This window comes from Rhincodon typus, chromosome 19 (assembly GCF_021869965.1).
Source record: "Rhincodon typus isolate 14 chromosome 19, sRhiTyp1.1, whole genome shotgun sequence".
Taxonomy (NCBI): domain Eukaryota; kingdom Metazoa; phylum Chordata; class Chondrichthyes; order Orectolobiformes; family Rhincodontidae; genus Rhincodon; species Rhincodon typus.
The window spans coordinates 6273849-6292857 of NC_063350.1; the positions used below are offsets into that span (position 1 = coordinate 6273849).

At 39.5% G+C, this 19009-nt stretch overlaps 1 protein-coding gene across 6 annotated transcripts in view; it reads right to left on the reverse strand.

Moving 5' to 3' along the window:
- The window catches only part of LOC109938466 (arf-GAP with SH3 domain, ANK repeat and PH domain-containing protein 1-like), a 216114-nt gene that overhangs the window by 55988 nt on the left and 141117 nt on the right, over nucleotides 1–19009 (reverse strand). For all 6 annotated transcript variants that reach the window (XM_048608240.1, XM_048608242.1, XM_048608241.1 and 3 more), the window contains 6 exons: nucleotides 13517–13617; nucleotides 9133–9202; nucleotides 6386–6473; nucleotides 4798–4846; nucleotides 1825–1988; nucleotides 774–907 (listed from right to left, as the gene is read on the reverse strand). In XM_048608240.1, the coding sequence (XP_048464197.1) occupies nucleotides 774–907; nucleotides 1825–1988; nucleotides 4798–4846; nucleotides 6386–6473; nucleotides 9133–9202; nucleotides 13517–13617 (606 nt within the window). The remainder of the gene's footprint in view (nucleotides 1–773; nucleotides 908–1824; nucleotides 1989–4797; nucleotides 4847–6385; nucleotides 6474–9132; nucleotides 9203–13516; nucleotides 13618–19009) is intronic.

Here is a 19009-nt window from a genome sequence, read left to right on the forward strand (position 1 = left end):
TTAAGAAGGGGTGGCTGTATTAATTGTAATGAGGTCAGCCAGCTTGACATAATAGAGATAACAGGGTGTAGAGCTGGATGAACACAGCAGGCCAAGCAGCATCAGAAGGACAGGAAGGCTGACGTTTCGGGCCTAGAAGGGTCTAGGCTCGAAACGTCAGCCTTCCTGCTCCTCTGATGCTGCTTGGCCTGCTGTGTTCATCCAGCTCTACACCTTGTTATCTCAGATTCTCCAGCATCTGCAGTTCCTACTATCTCTGGATGGTATAGAATAAAAGTTCCCTGATTGGGGTTGTTAATCAGGTCCAATCAGAGAGCCCTGGCTGTCATATAAAAAGGGTGACTATCAGAGATACTGACACTCTGGTATCTGACTCTGAATGAGGCAGTACTGTAGTCAAGGATTGTTCATGTGTAAATAAAGGGTGACTTAGTGATGGGATACTGGTTTCTGTGGAGTTGTTTCAGTAGTGAGCTGCCTTCTTGAACTGCTGCAGTCTATGTGCTGTAGGTAGATCCACCATAACTTTAGGGAAAGAATTCCAGGATTTTGACCCAGTGACACTGAAGATATGCAACAAAAATAATTGTTAAGTTGACAAGGACTTTGGGAACTAGTACTTTTGGGTTGTCTGTTATGCCTCCTCGCCCCATACTCTCCCTTTAAATACTACAGTCATAGTAATTGCTCGGTAGAATGCTATTTACCTTCAGTAATACATACTTATAAATGGTGAATTAAAATCACTAAGATAAAACTAGAAAGAATCTCACCAAGAGTTCAGAAGTCCCAAGCTTGTCTAGTGACAGGGATTGTATCCGAGAATAATGTACACCCATCTCTCGGTGAATTCCAGAACATTCTATACATATCAATATTCCAAGATTTGTAGAAAGCCAAGTTGGACCTGCAAAAAAAAGTAAGCAGATTGTAAGCTCTTAATGCTCACTATTACACAACTGATTCAATATAAATCTAGAGTGCTGTGCAAATCAGGTCAGCATACATTCACGTCAGCAATGCTCCAAAATAGTGCTGAGAAAGAAGAAACCTCAAGTAATGATCATTTCCAGCTACAGTAATTTATATAATTGAATCCTATTATTTGATAATTCTCAACATGCAAATTATTTGCTTGGATGTATATTCTTCCAAGCACACCAAAGCTTGGGTAATCTTTTCTGTTTCTCCCAGGTAAATGCATTGGCAAATGCTGTAACAGAAAATACACAAAGTTACATTAAGGAATTGCTGAATGCATAACAATGAACCAGCGGGATAGTACACATGGCTTTGTGTATGAATCTTTGGGGCACATTCCCATTGTGATTCTTGCAGAAGGCCCAGGAGAAATCAATGAAGCTGTTAGCGATGGTGTAAAAGATAATCAAGAGGAAATAAATCCTTTGAAAAAAAGAGGCGATAATATGTTTGGTGCCTTGTAAATAGCTTTAATTTCTCTCATTATATCTCTTATTATCTGATATCAGTATCATTTTTCCCATTTAACCTTTAGCTGTCCTGCATTTATACACTTAATAGGCCATTCTAGTTCTTTTCTTGTAATTTTTTCTTACCTCTTCCTCTTTGTTCCCAATATAAATGTTGCTTACTGGTAACATCTTTCAGCATTGCTTCACAGTTGGGTACAGATCAAAATTAATAGAATGTTTCCTTTGCTTTGCATTTAAATCAAAATTCCAGAGGAGGAAATCTTTGCAGCAGCAATAAAATATTTCAATTTAAGTTTCTGAAATCCTTGTGAGAAGCAGAAATCAGTACATTAATACCTATATTGTTTCTTCAGCCGTTTTTATTCCTCACCTGCTGCCCCACAGTCACAGCACTCGTTATTCCCTGGCATATGCTGGACATCTTCAATGATGGCTTTAGTCAGATCTTCAATACTGTTTTCAGCATCACTGTGGTGTTCACGAAAAGCCACGTTTAGAGCTTCTTGCTTGCAATTCGTTAGAACTGAGATCCACCTTCACATAATACAGAAAGAGTCAAACATTAAACACATGCCATTAATATTACACTGGCCACTTCAAATATCTGCCTAGTTTCTCAATTGCAAACAAAGAGGTAGCTTCTGCTATCCTGATCATTTAAACTGATGTCCAGAAAGCAGTAATATACAGAAAATGTAATACTACACGATAAATTGAAAGGTATAAAGCTACAGATCTAAATATGGAACATTAATTATTTGATTGAAAATTAAGATCTTTGATTCTGTCTGGCTCTCCAATGACATTATGAGTGATAATTTTTAACCTTGCTGCTTGACAGAATGAGTGTGAAGGCAGTAATAAGGGCCCATGGGACTGTCCTGCATGAATCTTGATGCTTGTCTGTGAGTTTAAATCTTTGGCAGAACTGAAGTCCCTTTTAAATATGCAAAGTGAGATCATTTGAAGTCTCATAATCTGACTATAGTTCTAACTAGTGTCCCACAGGTTAAATGGATCCATACAGTCCTTGTGAGGCCAATAAGTTATTTTCTAGCTTCTCTTAAACCTTTCTCTGCATTTTTTCATACACATGAAATTTAAGCGATCTGGCTACGACAGAAAGCATGATCATTAGAACACAAAAAGGAGCAGGAGCTTCAAACATCGGAACATCTTACTGCGAGAGGGGAAATAACTGTGGTTATTGTTGGTTATTCTTGATGGGAAAGACTTTAAAAACAATTGACAAAAATGTGAAAAATTTAAAAGGCATACCAAATTGGAGATGATGAAAACTGAGAGAAGAGAGATGTTGTGGACGTAAAATTATTCCAGGGTAGGGGGAAATGGCTCATCCCCATCCCCTCAAAAGAAAAATCAGTGGCTGGCCAACAGGCCAATTAGAAGCTCGCACTAAAAGCATAAAGTGCTGTGGGCAGCTTAAAAAAGCTCCTCGTGGGATTTCAGCCCCTCTACGGGATGAAATCCCACTCAGCTGACAGATCTAACGGTCCTGGCTGTGTAACAGCTGTGTCGTAGGCCTCCTGCGACTGCAGACAGGCTAATCCAGGAGGCCACATTCACTGAGATCCAACTAAGCTCGGGGGCTAGATGCTGGTGTTTTTGGCAACTGGTTAGGGATTGGAAAGCTGACTAGCCACCTGACCTATATGACATGCTGCTCCCATCTGCACAAAAGACACACAGAGGGGGCATGTAATATCCAGTCCCGTAATTTCATTTAACTTCTGTCAGATGGCAATAGGTAATATAGCCAGCTACCAAACTGGGGACTAGGAAAACTCAAAGGCATGTATAGTGGCTGACCATTACGTATTCTTTCTGACATTCCTTCTACTGACTTTATACCTATACTGAGCATTGCTGTAAAATATACACATTTTGTCAAAGCTTTTCATCTTACATTCATTAGGGTAATTTGCAACAATTACCAATGTAAGAGGAATGTTGGCAAGTAGCCTCTGATTGGCAGAGGCATTGCCATGGGATGCAGCATTAGGATGATGACTGACACTTAACTACCAAGATAGTAGGAACTGCTGATGCTGGAGAATCTGAGATAACAAGGTGTAGAGCTGGATGAACATAGCAGGCCAAGCAACATCAGAGGAGCAGGACAGCTGACGTTGCGGGTCTGGACCCTTCTTCCAGACCTGAAACGTCAGCTTTCCTGCTCCTCTGATGCTGCTTGGCCTGCTGTGTTCATCCAGCTCTACACCTTGTTATCTCAGTTAACTACCAAATTTTGTTTGCATTTTAAACCAGGTTAGGTGACTTGGATTGGCCAAGGCATAGCCTGTTTTGCTGAGCTGAATCTGCATTCTCCTCTCTTTAACAGCTAAATAAAACAGAAATGTGAGTGGTGAAAGAGGAAAACTGGGGAAGGTTTACCTGGAAATAACTGTTGTAGGTTTTAGGCTTGTTGACATCATACAATTGGGAATTGAGGATGAGAAGATAAACGTATAAAATCCTCTCCAACTGATCGATGGTTAATGTAAGCAATGCAATAATGTCAGATATTCACAGATTTGTTAACTAGGTTTTATATTTATTTAAGCCTTACATAGTATATTAAACATAGGAAAACTGATATGATTTAAAATGTGATAGCAGCATAGCAATAGTAGTGTGGGGATATGTTGCTGTTACAGATTGTGGCTGAATGCAATTCTGCTGCTGCTGATAAGACCTAGCATCCACGCTATGGACTGAGTTGCTAGATCTTTTCAAAATCTATCACTTCGTCTCCACAAGTACTGTGTGGTAGTTATACTTTCATGGACAAATGAATTTGGTATAGGTTGACTATTAGTTCCCTTATCATCTGGTAACAGGCCAAGTCTGGCAGCTATGTCCATTAGGACTAAGCCAGTTCCATCCGTAGTGGCAGTATCAAACGACTCCTGGTAATGGACATTGTCATCTGCCACCCAGAGCACATTCTGTGCCCTTGCCCCCCTCAAAGTGTCCTCCAGTTGGTGTTCAACTTGAAGAAGAACTGATTCATCCACTAAGGGAAGTGTAGAAGTGTAGTATATGGTAATCAGCAGGACATTTCCTTTGCCTTGAATTGAATAAAGCTTTCTAGAATGTGGTCAGAAACATGAAATCAATGTATATATTGAATTTTTAATAATTTATGAACTATTTACATATGCGTCAAAAGCACACAGTCAAGTATATATAGCTGTACTGATACAAACTTGGATCTCTCAATTATGATACTATTTCATTCCATGGAGCTCTAGCTTCATAACCCTTTCTGCAATCTACTAGCTACATACAACAATTCATGATTGGACAGCTCTCTACTTACGCCATGCAATCCTGCTCATCATCTGCTAGGAAATGATATGTGCGGTTATCTAAAAGCAAAACACAAAATAACATTACACTAAGTTAACTGAAGGACATAAAGCAACAATCCCATGGCACTATCTGAACATGTTCACATTTGAATTTACAGGCATAAACTGAAAATTATTTAATTCAGGTTCAACATCCATTGGATCTCTGCACAAATGAGCTTAAAGCTCACGTACTTAGTGAAGCGCCATTTACCAGATACTGTACTGGGAACCCAATACTTGTTAGGAAGTCCATAATTCAAGCTTTACTAATTTAAAAGTTGCCTCACTGTGGAATTCAAAATTATGTCACAAATATCCTTTAATTATGTTAACTTGAGGTTCCCCTTCAGAAAGAGAAAAACTTGACAAATTGTTGGGTAGCTCCTGAATTAGCATAATCAGGGCTGAGTTTCACAAGTGTATACACTATAAGTAGAGGTTAGTATTCTTGTTTAGTGGTCTACGTGATTTTCTGTCCTTTAAAATGGATGGAAAAATTACGTAGCCTGCATTCTGGGGGCGTGTAATCACTGTTGCTGGTGTGCATATTATGAAAACTTGTATGGCATGGTAATCCACATGTCTGGATCCCCACCCAGCAGATAATGAAATTTAAATTCAATTAATAAATCTGGTATTAAAAGTTTGTCTAGCAATGACAATTAAATCGTTGTAGATTGCCGTAAATACCCATCAGGGAAGTAAAAATCTGCAATCTGGTCTAGTGAATCACCAGTTCTGGTTGCTGTGCAAGTCCAGATCCATAGCAAGGTGGTTTACTCTTAAAAGCCCTCCGAGTTGGCTTAGCAAGCTGATCAGTTGTATCTAACCTCAACAAAGTCTAAATAAAATGAATGAAACTAGATAGACAATCGAGCAATGAACAAAGCACAGGAAACAGCAATGGCAAACTCAGCCCTGTTAACCTCACAAAATCCTCTCAAACATCTCAGGCCTTGTGACAAAATTGGGAAAGCAGTCCCACAGATCAGTCAAGTAAAAGCCTGACGTTTTCTTAAGATGTGATAATGTCAGAATGACTATGTCCGGTACATGACCATTACCATCTCGAGGAAGGAATTGCCCTATGTGTCATCATCACTGACTCCAACTTCATGAAGTCACATGGTATCAGGTCAGACATGGACAAGGAGACCTCCTGCTGATTACCATATACAGCACATCCCTCAATGGATGAATCTGTTCTTCTCCAAGTTGGACACCAATTGGAGGTCAAATTGAGGGTAGTAAAGAAACAGAATATGGTGAATGCTAAAGTTGACCACCAAGAGTCACTTGGTAGCAGCATACTCACTGAGCTGGCTGAGTGTTAGGGTTCCCACAACAACACAATAAAGGAACACAAATGTGACAAATAACATGGAGAACCATCTCTCAGGATACTATCACACGTATCAATATTGCAACATCTGACTACTAAAAGGAAAAAAAAGACAAACCTTGATCTCAAACACATTAATCAACATAAATCATGAAGTAATGAATAAGTGCCATACAAAAACTGGGGAAAGAAAATCAAATGATAGTTCATACGTGAAATAAGATCAAAGCACTTTTTATCTTCCAAACTGGGTTTCACTTGACAGGTTAGCAGGTTGAGCTTCGCTGGCTGTCGGTTGGGCTGGGGGAAACAGAAATAAAAGATTTTAAGGTGACACATCCTACAATTTCATTGACAAGACACAACTTAGAAGACAATCAAATCCAATGACATTATATTATAACTGATGTCTCTTAATGTTTCAGTAGGCAAATATTTCTCAGAATAAGAACGTTCCGAATGCACTCTTACCCTTAGTTCAGGGGCATTGAAGGCAACTGGAACATCTTCATGCTAATCCTTGATCTACTTAAGGAGTGCCAGGCATTGGTAGTATCCCTCCCTGGGCCAGAAGGCCTGTGTTGAAGCCCCACCTGCCCTGGAGGTGTGTCATTGCACGTCCGAGGTGGTTATTAAAATAACTAGTGACTGTTTGGGCGCCACGACTAATATGAGGACTGTGGAAAGGAAAATAAAATCTACCAACTTGCCAATACTGATTGCTGACCAAGGACTTTCAATGAAAGCCTATGTGTGTAATATGAATATCAGATTTGGCTGTTTGGCACTCCATACTTAAGTGACAAAAGCATAGTCATCAATCCAAGCCTTTCACACAATTGTCTAAAGTAATACTGGGGGAAGCAATAACCTAGTGGTATTATCACTGGACTGTTAATATAGAGAACTGGATAACATTCTGGGGACCTGGGTTTGAATCCTGCTATGGCAGATGGTGGAATTTGAATTCAATAAAAATACCTGGAATTAAGAATCTAATGATGACCATGAACCCATTGTCAATTGTCAGAAAAACCCATCTGGTTCACTAATGTCTTTTAGAGAAGGAAACTGCCATCCTTACCTGGTCTGGCCTACATGTGACTCCAGACCCACAGCAATGTGGTTAACTCTTAAACAGCCCAATGGGCATTTAGGGATGGACAATAAATGCCACCTGGTCAGTAACGCCCTCATCCCATTAACAAATAAAGAAAAAAAAACTAAGACATTAACTTTATTTATCTTAATATTTTTAGCTCTGGCTTACTGTCTGCAAGTTAAATACAGAATATTTTACAGTTGTAACTCTCAGGAAAACTACTGTTTCCATTTAGATGTTAGCATTGGCTCCGTGTCCGAGGGTTCAAACTCCACTTCAGGTTTTGAGCACATAATTGAGGCTAACTTTCAGCAGAATAATTACAGGAGATGGCATTATGGGAGGTGCCATCTTTCAGATAACTTATTTAACCAAGGTTCCCATCCCTTCATCATGGAATCCACAGAATCCCTACAGTTTGTGGAAGCGGGCCATTCAGCCCATCAAGTCTACACTGACTGTCCAAAGAGCATCCCACCCCAATCCACCTCCTACCCTATCCCTGTAACCTTTCCCATTAGTTTAAAAGAGCAACTGAGTTATCATATCAGTGTTCTTCAATTAACATCACATTAAACAAATCAGCTTGTTATTAATGATATGGCTATGCCCTGTTTGGATGCTAAAACTGTCTATGCAATTATGATGTAAAACACTGCACTTCAAAATTAACTGAGATTTTAAGAGATGCCAATTTATTGCTACTATGGGTTGAAGAATTATCTTCAGTCAGAAATAGAATTGCCATTATACAATGTCCTCTCAATTCTCTTCGGGGTAGATATAACAGAGTATATGGTTAATACTAAAAATAAATGTACATTTGGCACGCTCCCCAATACTGTCAGGAATGTAAAACATTTTATTTATGTACTTATTAATTTGGATTTTGCCTAAACCAAGAAACAATATTACCATGTGAATAGTGTTTGTTTGGATATGGAGAATACTCAGAAAAGCGTTCCATAATTATGATCAGAGAATTCATAGTGATATATTAATATATTTCAACACCCTCCACCTCACTACAAGGTTGATGTAACTGAAATTGGCAGGTGAGCAGTTAAAGAGAGGAACCTTTTACCTGCTGAAACCCTGTGCACATCTGACATTTCATGATTGAATTCTGTATAGAAAGGAAGTGCTTATTAAGGCAAATTTAAATTTAGATTTTAGATTTTATTGTCACATGGTAGCCGCATACATTTGTGCAAATTATGTCAATAGAGCCCTATGCACATAACCAAGGCCTAAGCGGGTATCTCAGCTTTGCAGCAAGTTTGCAACTGGTCGCCTGAGAGAAAAGGCACTAATGTTATGTATAAAATTTGCCTTGTGGCACCAACATTTCTGATTGTCTCAAGAAACACCATGGCCTCCTGTTCCTAATGTCCATCTCTTTTCTCTGGTAGGACATCTTCCTGCCACTCAGCTGGATGCCAATGAGCAGCCCTAGCATTATCTGATCTTTGTTTGCCAGCGGCCACTTGTTATACTCTTAATGTCTATTCCTGTTAGAAAATGGACTCAGTTCATTTGAAGGAGGCGTGCAGCGACTTTCTGTTGCCTCTGATGTGCAGAAAATTAACTCACTGGAAACCAATCTGAGCTAAAGTCTACACCATCATATACAGCCACTCTATATATTTACTCACAATGGCAATTTCCTTTTAAATTTCTTAAGGTTTTCCATATTTCCTCCTAATTTACTCCTTGTTGTTCTCGGGAAAATAGTCTTATTGAATATAAAGGACTTAAGGAGATGTTATTCAGTCAGATGACTGTAAAATGATTTGCATTTTCTGTCAAACAAAACCAATAAATGATGCTCCAATCTCTTTCTCATGCTGAACTCACTGTTCCATGTGGAATGGTCAGGTAACAGTTCTTTACGATGCATTTCCTCTTCTGCCAAACTTTCCTCAACCTGAATAGGAGAAAATGCATATTATATGCTATATGAAAGAACATTTCACCTTGAAAATATTATCAAATACATTTGTAACAGCAATGCACTGTTTGGAATTCATACTCTCATCTGTAGGGTCCTCCTTGGCTCTAATGTCATGATAGCAAATACCATCTGTAGCAAACCATATTCACCTTATTGCTTTGTCTAATTTTTTACTCATCCACTGGTTGTTAAAGGCTGGATGATGCTGACTCTGCTGAAGACTGTACTACTGCCTCTTTTCCTACACTCCACATTTGTGCCACCACTTGCTCTGACTTCACAATTAAGTTTAACTGCAATCTGCATCACCTGCACTGTTGACAGCATCTCCAGTTAGAGACAGTCCTGGAGTAATTCTGTCTCGTAGTTGAATGACGTGGTCATAGTGTCAACATCAGACAGGACACAAGGATGAGGCAGAAATTCTTGCAGCTCAACATGGACAAAGTCAACATTTCAGAAATTCTGTGCCTTTGCCTTTAATCCCTAATTTCTTCATGTGTGCAATCTAAACTGTGTTTAAAACCTCTCATTCAATCCAAGGCTATCTTCTTCCAGTTCTGAAATATAGAAACAAAGGAAATAGGAGTGGGAGTAGACCAGACAGCCCTTTGAGCTTGCTTTGCCATTCAATATGATCATGGCTGATCATCTTACTCAGGTCTGAGTCCTAACTGTGAAGCAACTTGGGATGTTCTGCTGCAGTTAAGTTGCTTCATAATGCAAGTTGTTGTTTATGGCTTAGTGAGCTTATCTAAAGAGCTGTAGAGCCATAGAAAGCAAAACAATCAAAAGTTTGATATCTGTTCTGAGTTATAAGCTCTCATGCCACTCAGATGATGATATTCTTAGCAGTTAACTGTTACAGTCGCTAGAAGTGCATGCTTTTGTGCTTTCAACAAAGACATGACAATACCCCAACAGACAGACATCTGATAACATTGATTATCAAGGTAACATGTGAATAATAGTTATACAATCAGAAAATTCTGGATACGGTCAGCAGGTCAGGCAGCATTTGTAGAGAAAGGAACCGAGTTAATGGGATGAATCATTCAGACATTGAATATTTTCAGCAGTCAGATCAATACTTTTAAAAATTTAATCTATTTTCTAATCAGCATGTTCAGGGGTGTTACTGCACACTTCTGGAGTAGGTAGGACTTGAACTTGGGTCTCTTGGTCTAGGGTTGGGGACACTACCTCTGTGCCACAGAACCCTAAAATTTGGAGGGTTCTGTCCCTTGGTGGTTTTGAACCACCAATCTTCCGGTTAACAGCCGAACACACTGATCTATGAGAATTAAAGACTGTTCTATATTTTCTGAAAAACTTGCTCAGAGATGTTATTACACACGTCTGGAGAAGGTAAGACTTAAATACAGGTCTCCTGGCTCAGAGGCAGTCAGACTACCACTGCAATACAAGAGCCCCGTCATGACCATTTTTAGGTCCTGACCTAATTCTCAGCAGCAGTGCAGCTTGTGAGATAACTTGTCAGGAAGTGTCCAATTAAAAGACCCCCCTCAGGGATGTCATTCAACTGGGGACTACTTACTGCAATCAACAGATTGCAAGAAAATTGTAGAGAATCTCAGACATGCTGATTTGCATCTTTTAAAAATTTAATCTATTTTTCCTAACCAACCTGTTCAGAGATGTTATTTCATACCTCTAGAGCAGGTGGGACTTGAACACAGGCCTCTTGGCCCAGGGATAGGGACTGTACCTCTGTACCACAAAAGTCCCCCAGTTTGCATCCTATAGTGGTAGATTTCATTAATTTGTCATGTCCATATTGACTTCTGTTATCTGACAAACTGCAGTCACAGTGGAGATCTAGTGTGACACCAATAAAGTCCTACTTGCACCAGAAAAGTGCAGTTAATTAGTTGTTTATAAGCCTTAATTGGCTTCCCACTGCTGCTAGGTGAATTATTGTTACCACAGCAAAGCAAGATCTGCGAACAGTGCATGGAGGTAGGAATACATTCAGAACCAGCAAAACCCCTTTTCTCAGTGATTTTATCAGTCCTTCCTATCTCCAGTTCCCTGGGAAAGTTCCCTAGAATGTTTCACATTGATGACCGCTCATCAAAAGTTAAATAATGACAGGTTTGAAGCAAGAACAAAAGGAAGGGAAAATGGGAATCAGGGTAAAAGTCAAAAGAGAAGCCCCATGATACCATGGGAAGCAGAAGGAATTAAAAGACAACAGAAATGGTGATACACGGCGAAAGGAGATGGTAATGCGATAAATAAAGAAACGAAACCTGGGTCTAGTGCAGGAATATAGATACTTTCTAATTAACCTATTCAGCAATTTTGTTCCATGCATCTGGGACAGGAGTGTCTTGTATGAAGGACTCCTGGATCAGAGGTCAAGACATTACCACTGCACCACAAGAGCCCTAGAGGAGGGATGTAGGAATAACAGAATCAGTGTTAACAGCTGTTCAGAAAATGGACAAAGAGATTATAGCCCGAAATTGATTAACTCAAATTTAAGTCAAAAGTTTGTAAAGTATCTCATTGTTCCTTGGGCTTAACCTCTAATGATCACTGGAACACGGTCGGTGATTGAGAATGAAAAGTCCAGATTTGGAGATGGAGAGAGATTTAAAATGACAGGTAACGGGAAGAACTAAAATTTTCCAAAATGATAACCCAATCTACATTTGGTCTTTGCAATGGAGAGGGCATCACATTGTGAGTAGCGAATACAGTGTATTAAATAGAAGAAGTACAAATAAATTGTTGTATTATCTTGAAAGAATGACTGAGCCTTAAACAGTGTGAAGGGAGGATCCTAAAATTGCATCACCTGTGCTTGCAAAGGAAGGGGAGTAGGTGTTGGTATTGCTTGAGGAACGGACTAGACTGTTGCAGAGGAAACTGATCCTTTTGAATTCCCATCCCTGTGGTTGATTGGAGCCTTGATTGCAACTGCTCCATTTCTCACTTCTCTCATTCTTTCCAGTCCCTCCCAGAACCACGATAGAATTTCATTGACATTATCAATTCCACTTTCAGCAGTTCATTCTTTGCAAGTTTTGCCACTTCCTCCATGATTTCACCACCAAACACATTCTCCCTCCCCTTTCTTGACAGGACCATTGCCCGCTATGACACCTGACTGTCTCCTCAAACCTCCTTTCTTCATTATAATCATTCACCTAATTTCATCTTAACTGACTACCATTTCAATGAAGCTTGAGGAAGAGCACTTCATGTTGTAATTAGTAATTTTTGTACCTTTTAACCAACATTGAGTTCAACCAATTCAAATCATAACCTCTGCCCCCATTTTATTCAGAAAGCAACAATTGATAATGATACTGAAATTCTGATTTAAGCATTTCCTAGCTCCATCTTTTGTTTTTACCTTGTTCCAGTAACTTTCCTTTCACCTTGCACCACCATTGCTTTTGTCATCTAATCTCATTTTCTTTCCATCATATCACAGACTTCCTCTTTTGTTCTTCCTCTCTTCCTTCCGGTGCCTTCTTACTTGCTTAAAGGGTGTTACACAACTAACATTTCCAGTTCAATTGAAAATCATTGATCTTAAATTTTAGTTCTATTTCTTTCTGCACAGATGTTGTCTGACACATTGAGCATTTCCAGCATTTCAAAATTTTAGTTCAAAATTTCAGCATCTGCAATATTTTGCTTTTGTGCTCGTGAATAATATTTATTTGAGTAAAGCATCTAAGGTTTACTGGTACTTATTGTTTCCTATAAGGAATGAAATCTTGCAATAGAGAAATGGAGGACAGCAAAGCAAAATAAAGAGAGTTTTTTTTAAAAAAGCACTATGTATTTATATTTGTGCTCAGGAGTTTCTAAGATCAACCTTAACATATATTGCTAATAGTAGTAAAAGGCAATACTTTCAGTGGAAAGGGGTTAATACTGTTCAAATGCCTTTTTCTAAGAAAGGCTTTTGTTACATTACTTTGTACAAAAGTATTAAAACTACAAGACATTAAAAAATATAGAAGACTATAAAACACAAAAGCTCATTTTGCACAGACCTCCGTGTTTCAAAAAGATAAGTAAGTGCCTCAGGCTACTTGATCATTATAGCAATGTACTGCTTATCATTGAATAACTGAACAGTTGGTTTCCATGGCTACAATTCTGTAAATACAAAATCTGACAGCAGCAGAATGCAGCCAGTCTAAATCCCAAAAGAAACAGGGGCTCACGGAAGGCATATCCCACTGGAAGCAAATGCTTTCGGTCAACAATCTTTAAGTAGATGAAAAGAGCAGTGACACTAACCCATCACTTTTCTTATACAGGATTCCAGTTTTCTCAGTGCCATATTGCTTATTGCCCTGGAGTTGGTGCATGCTGTAAACGGACTGGCGACTCACAGAATCCTACAGGAACAGAAAATATAAACAAATGATAATAACTGATAATATCTGTAACTGCACAAAACTCTTTTTTTGAAAGAGGAGTCTCTATTCAGGGGAGCAGTAGCATAGTGGTAATGTTTCTTAACCTGTAATCCAGTGGTCTGGACAAATGATCCAGAGTTATCAGTTCAAATCCATTAAATAAAGCTGAAACAAAAAGTTATTTACCAGTAATGGTGACCATGAACTACTGGGTTATAGTTAAAAACTCATCTTGTTCACTGATGTCTTCTGGGGAAGGATATCTGCCATTCTCACTCAGTCTCGATTAGTTGTGCATCTAGACTAAGAGAAACATGACTGATCTTACATGTCCTCTAAAATGCCTTGCAAGCTATTTAGTTGTACTTAACTACTATAAAAATAATAAACAATAAAACCAGAAGGAGCATCTGATGAGTGCCCAGACACTGGAGAAAATGATCTTCAGCTGCCTCATCAATGACCTTCTTCCATCATAAGGTCAGAAGTGGGGATGTTCACTAATGATTGCACAAAATTCAGTAGCTTTAGTGTCTCTTCAGATATTAAAGCAATCCATGCCCAAATTCAGCAGGACCCGGACAATATTGAGATTTGGGCTGCCAAGCGACCAGTAACATTCATGCTACACAAATCCCCGATAATGAAGATGTCCAACAAGAGAGAAACTAACTATCGTGCCTTGATCTTCAATGGCATCCTGGGGATTACCATGCCCATAAAGTGAACTGAACTATTCATGTAAATACAAAGGCTGCAAGAGTTGGTCAAAGGCTAGGAATCATGCAGCAAGTAACTCACTCAAAGCCTGTCCACCATCTACAAGGCACAAGTCAGGAGTGTGATAGCATACTCTGCAGTTTCCTGGATGAGTGTAGCTCCAAAAGCACTCAAGAAATCAGACCTCTTGATTGGTACTGCATCCACAAACATTCGTCTCTCCATCACCAATGTTTAGTAGCAACAAAGTGAACCATCTATAAAATGCACGGCAGAAATTCACCAAAGTTGCTAAGACAGCACCTTTCAAACACAACCACCATCTAGAAGGACAAGGTCAGCAGATACATGGGAACGCCAGCATCTGCAAATTCTGCTTCAAACCACTCACCGCCCTAACTTGGAAATATATATTAATTCCTTCAATGTCGCTGGGTCAAAATTCTGGAACTCCCTCCTTAACAGCATTGTGGGTGTACCTACATCAAATTGACTGCAATGGTTCAAGAAACAAATTATCATCATCTTCTCAAGGGCAACTAGAGAGGGACAATAAACGTTGCTAGTCAGCAATGCTCTTAAATAAAGGTGCAGCCAACTCTGTCAAATATCCAATGTCCACCCAATTAACATATGGGTACATGTGCCAACATTGGGAAAGCTGTCCCACAGGCTAGTCAAACAACAGCTTGGCTAAGTCCTATTCACAGAATCAAACATGTAGTCATCATCTCAGCATTGTCTATCACCATTCCAGGTGGGTTTTATTCCATTGTCAGGACATCATTACATGTTAAATTAGACAAAATTACAGGTCAACGGTGATGCAGTGGCAGGCATTTGAGAGGATTTTTCATAATACAGAGTAGACCTATTTCAGTGAGTCAGACAAATTCCAAGGGATGGACCCACTGTCCATGGTTAACGAGAAACGTTAAGGATAGACTCATAGAGCTGTACAGTATAGAAACAGACGCTTCGGGCCAACTTGTCCATGCCGACCAGATATCCTAAATTAATCCAGTCCAATTTGCCAGCATTTGGCTCATATCCGTCTAAACCCTGCCCGTTCAAATACCCATCCAGCTGCCTTTTAAATGTTGTAAATGTACCAGCCTCCACCACTTCCTCTGGCAGCTCATTCCATAAACACATCACCCTCTGCGTGAAAAAGATGCCCCTTAGGTTCCTTTTAAATCTTTCCCCTCTCACCTTAAACTTATGCCCTCTAGTTTTGGACTCTGCCATCCTGGGGAAAAGGCCTTGGCTATTCACCCTATCCATGCACCTCATAATTTTATAAACTTCTATAAGGTCACCCCTCACCCTCCGATGCTCTAGGGAAAATAACCCCAGCCTATTCAGCCTCTCCCCGTTACTCAAACCCTTGTAAGTCTTTTGTGATCCATGTCAAGTTTCACAACATCCTTCCTCTAGCAGGGAGACCAGAATTGAACATGGTATTCCATGGCCTAACCAATGTCCTATACAGCTGCAACATGACCTCCCAACTCTTATACTCAATGCATTGACCAATAAAGGCAAGCATACTAAATGCCTTCTTCACTATCCTATCCACCTGCGGTGATACCAAACTAAAAGAAAAAGCATTTAACTATGCAAAGACATGTGGCAGATCAGATTAGATGGAATATATAAAACACAGTAAAGAATGACCAAAAAATTAATAAAAGGGGAAAATCTGGTGTATGAGAGAAAGCTAGCCAGAAATATAAAATCAGATAATGAGCTTTTATAATTATATAAAGAAGGGTAAAAAAAATAGTGTTCGTCCAATAGAGAATGAGACTGGAGAATTAATACTGGAAAATAAGAAAATGGCAGATGAATTGAACAGGTATATTGCATCTGTCCTCACTGTAGAGGATTCAAGTAACATCCTAGTAGCAGCAATAAATCAGGAAATGGAAAGAAGGGAGGAACTCAGGAAAATCCCAATCACCCACTCATTGGTACTAAGTAAACTGTTGGAGTTGCAGGCTGACAAGTACCTGGTCCTGATGGACTTCTTCCTTCGGGTCTTAAAATAAGTGGCTAGCGAGATTGTTGGTGCATTGGTTTTAATTAACCAAAACATCCTTAATTTGAGAGAATGGTCCCATTAGATTGGAAGATAGCATTATAATTCCTTTATTCAGAAAGGGAGCAGTGTGAGTAAGCTCAGTTGGCTGGATGGGTATTAATAATACCAACATTGTGGGTTCAACTCCTACATTGGCTGAGGCTACCATGAAGGCTGCTGCTTCTCAACCTCTCCCTTCGCCTTAGGCATGGTGACCCTCACATTAAAATACCACCCGTTGTCTCTCTCTCTCTCTCTTTCTCTCTAAAGAGAGAGCAGCCCAATGGTCCTGTAGGACTATGCTGACATTACCTTTACTTTTATTCAGAAAGGGAGGGAGACGGAAAGCAGAAAACTATAGGCCAGTTGGCTTAACATCGATCATATGTATGATGTTAAGAACTATTTTTAAATAAGTTATAGCAAGGCGCTTGGAAAAGTTCAGGGTAATTAGGCAGGGTCAATAGGGTATTATGAGAGGGAAATCATGTTTGATCAATTTATGGGAATTCCCCAAAGTTGAAACATATACAATGGATAAAGGGGAACCACCAGATGTACTGTACTTAGATTATCAGAAGGCATTTGATGAGATGCCACATCAAAGGGTATTGAAGAAAATAGAAGCTCGTTGTGCAGAGGTATCATTTAATAGCAAGTCTTTTTCAGATTGGCAAGATGTAACAAGTGGTGTGCTGCAGGAATGGAAAGTATGGTTCCCAAATTTATTGGTGGTACAAATATAAGTAGGAAAGTAATTCGTGTGTAGGACATAACAAGCAACAAAAATATATAGAAAGGGTAAGTCAGTGAGTAAAAATGTGGTAAATGGAGTATGTTGAGGGAAAGTGAAATTGTCCATTTTTCATTATCAAATAAGAGAGATTGCAGAGCCCTGAGATTCTAAGGGATCTGGATGTCCTGGCACATGAATTGCAAAAAAAAAAAAAGCTTAACATGGAGATTATCAAGTAATTTGAAAAGTTAGAATATAATCAGCTATTGCAAGGGGAAGTGAATACAGAATAATGAGGTTATGCTTCAGTTAAATATGGCACTGATGAGACCATGTCTGTAGTACTGTGCACAGATCTGGTCACCTTGTTTCAGGAAAGATGCTGAAATGCAAGGTGTGTGATTTATATACGTTAATATAACTTTTTTCAAATGTTTGTATTCAAAGTTACTGGCATATGGGTGCTGGTCAATTTTTGTGAAGGGGGTTTAAAAATAACTAAGTCATTCCTTTTGGAATCATGATCTTAAAGCAGTTCATGCCTTCTTGAGTGTTAATAGAAGTTTGTTTATATTGTGGGTGGTTTATGATACAAGAGAGAAAACATCAAGCCATTAGCATGGTACAGTCCAAGATAAGCAAGTTTTTAAAAATAAAATCAATTGAGATGTTTTTGGGCAGTTCAAAAGATAACTGAGTGGGATTAGAGTCAAGGACAACCCCTTCTAGAAAAAGGAGATTTTCCAGAGTAGTTAAGGAAATAAGTTACTTAAGTGAAACAGTAAAGCTTGTGAAACTTCCAGATGAAGAGCACTTGATTAGGACTCTAGATTATTAAAAAACTGAGAAAGTCTAAACTCTCAGCTGTGAGAGCGATCAAAGCAAAAGGAACTTAGGACTGGAACTGAGAAGAAGCAGTTAAATCAAATGTACAAACTTGATAGGGAAGGAGGTTCTTTGGATTTTTGGGTACCTTTAATATGATGGTATTGGCAAATGGATGCGATTTTGTTTTGCTTCTATTTAGAAATCTTTCAAACTGTGTTATATGTACATAGCTTAGTTTGTTTTATTTTTATTTATTTTATGTAATAAACTATTGCTAAAGCCAAATCCACAGCCTTATTTGCAATGTTTCAGTGAAAGATTGCCATGTTAAACTTAGAAAAAAATATGATCTACTGAGCCAGATTTCACTTTGGGACCAACTTGTTCAGTAATAACATAGTTGGGATCATTGCAATGTAAACTACTCTGAGACAGTTCAGAGAAGGTTTATACAATATCAGAATGGGTGGGTTGTTTTGTTAGGAAAGATCAGACAGACTTGGTTTATACCAGAGATAGTAGGAACTGCAGATGCTGGAGAATCCGAGACAACAAGGTGCAGGGCTGGATGAACACAGCAGGCCAAGCAGCATCATAGGAGCAGAGAGGCTGACGTTTCGGGCCTAGACCCTTCATCAGAAAAGGGGGAGGGGAAGGGGGTTTTGAAATAAATAGGGAGAGAGTGGGAGGCGGATAGAAGAGGGATAGAGGAGAGGATAGGTGGAGAGGAAACAAACAGGTCGAAGAGGCGGGGATGGGGCCAGGAAAGGTGAGTGTAGGTAGGGAGTTAGGAAGGGGATAGGTCAGTCCAGGGAGGACGGACAGGTCAAGGGGGCGGGATGAGGTTGGTCGGTAGGAGATGGAGGTGCGGCTTGAGGTGGGAGGAGGGGATAGGTGGGAGGAAGAACAGGTTAGGGAGGCAGGGACGAGCTGGACTGGTTTTGGGATGCGGTGGGGGGAGGGGAGATTTTGAAACTTGTGAAATCCACATTGATACCATTGGG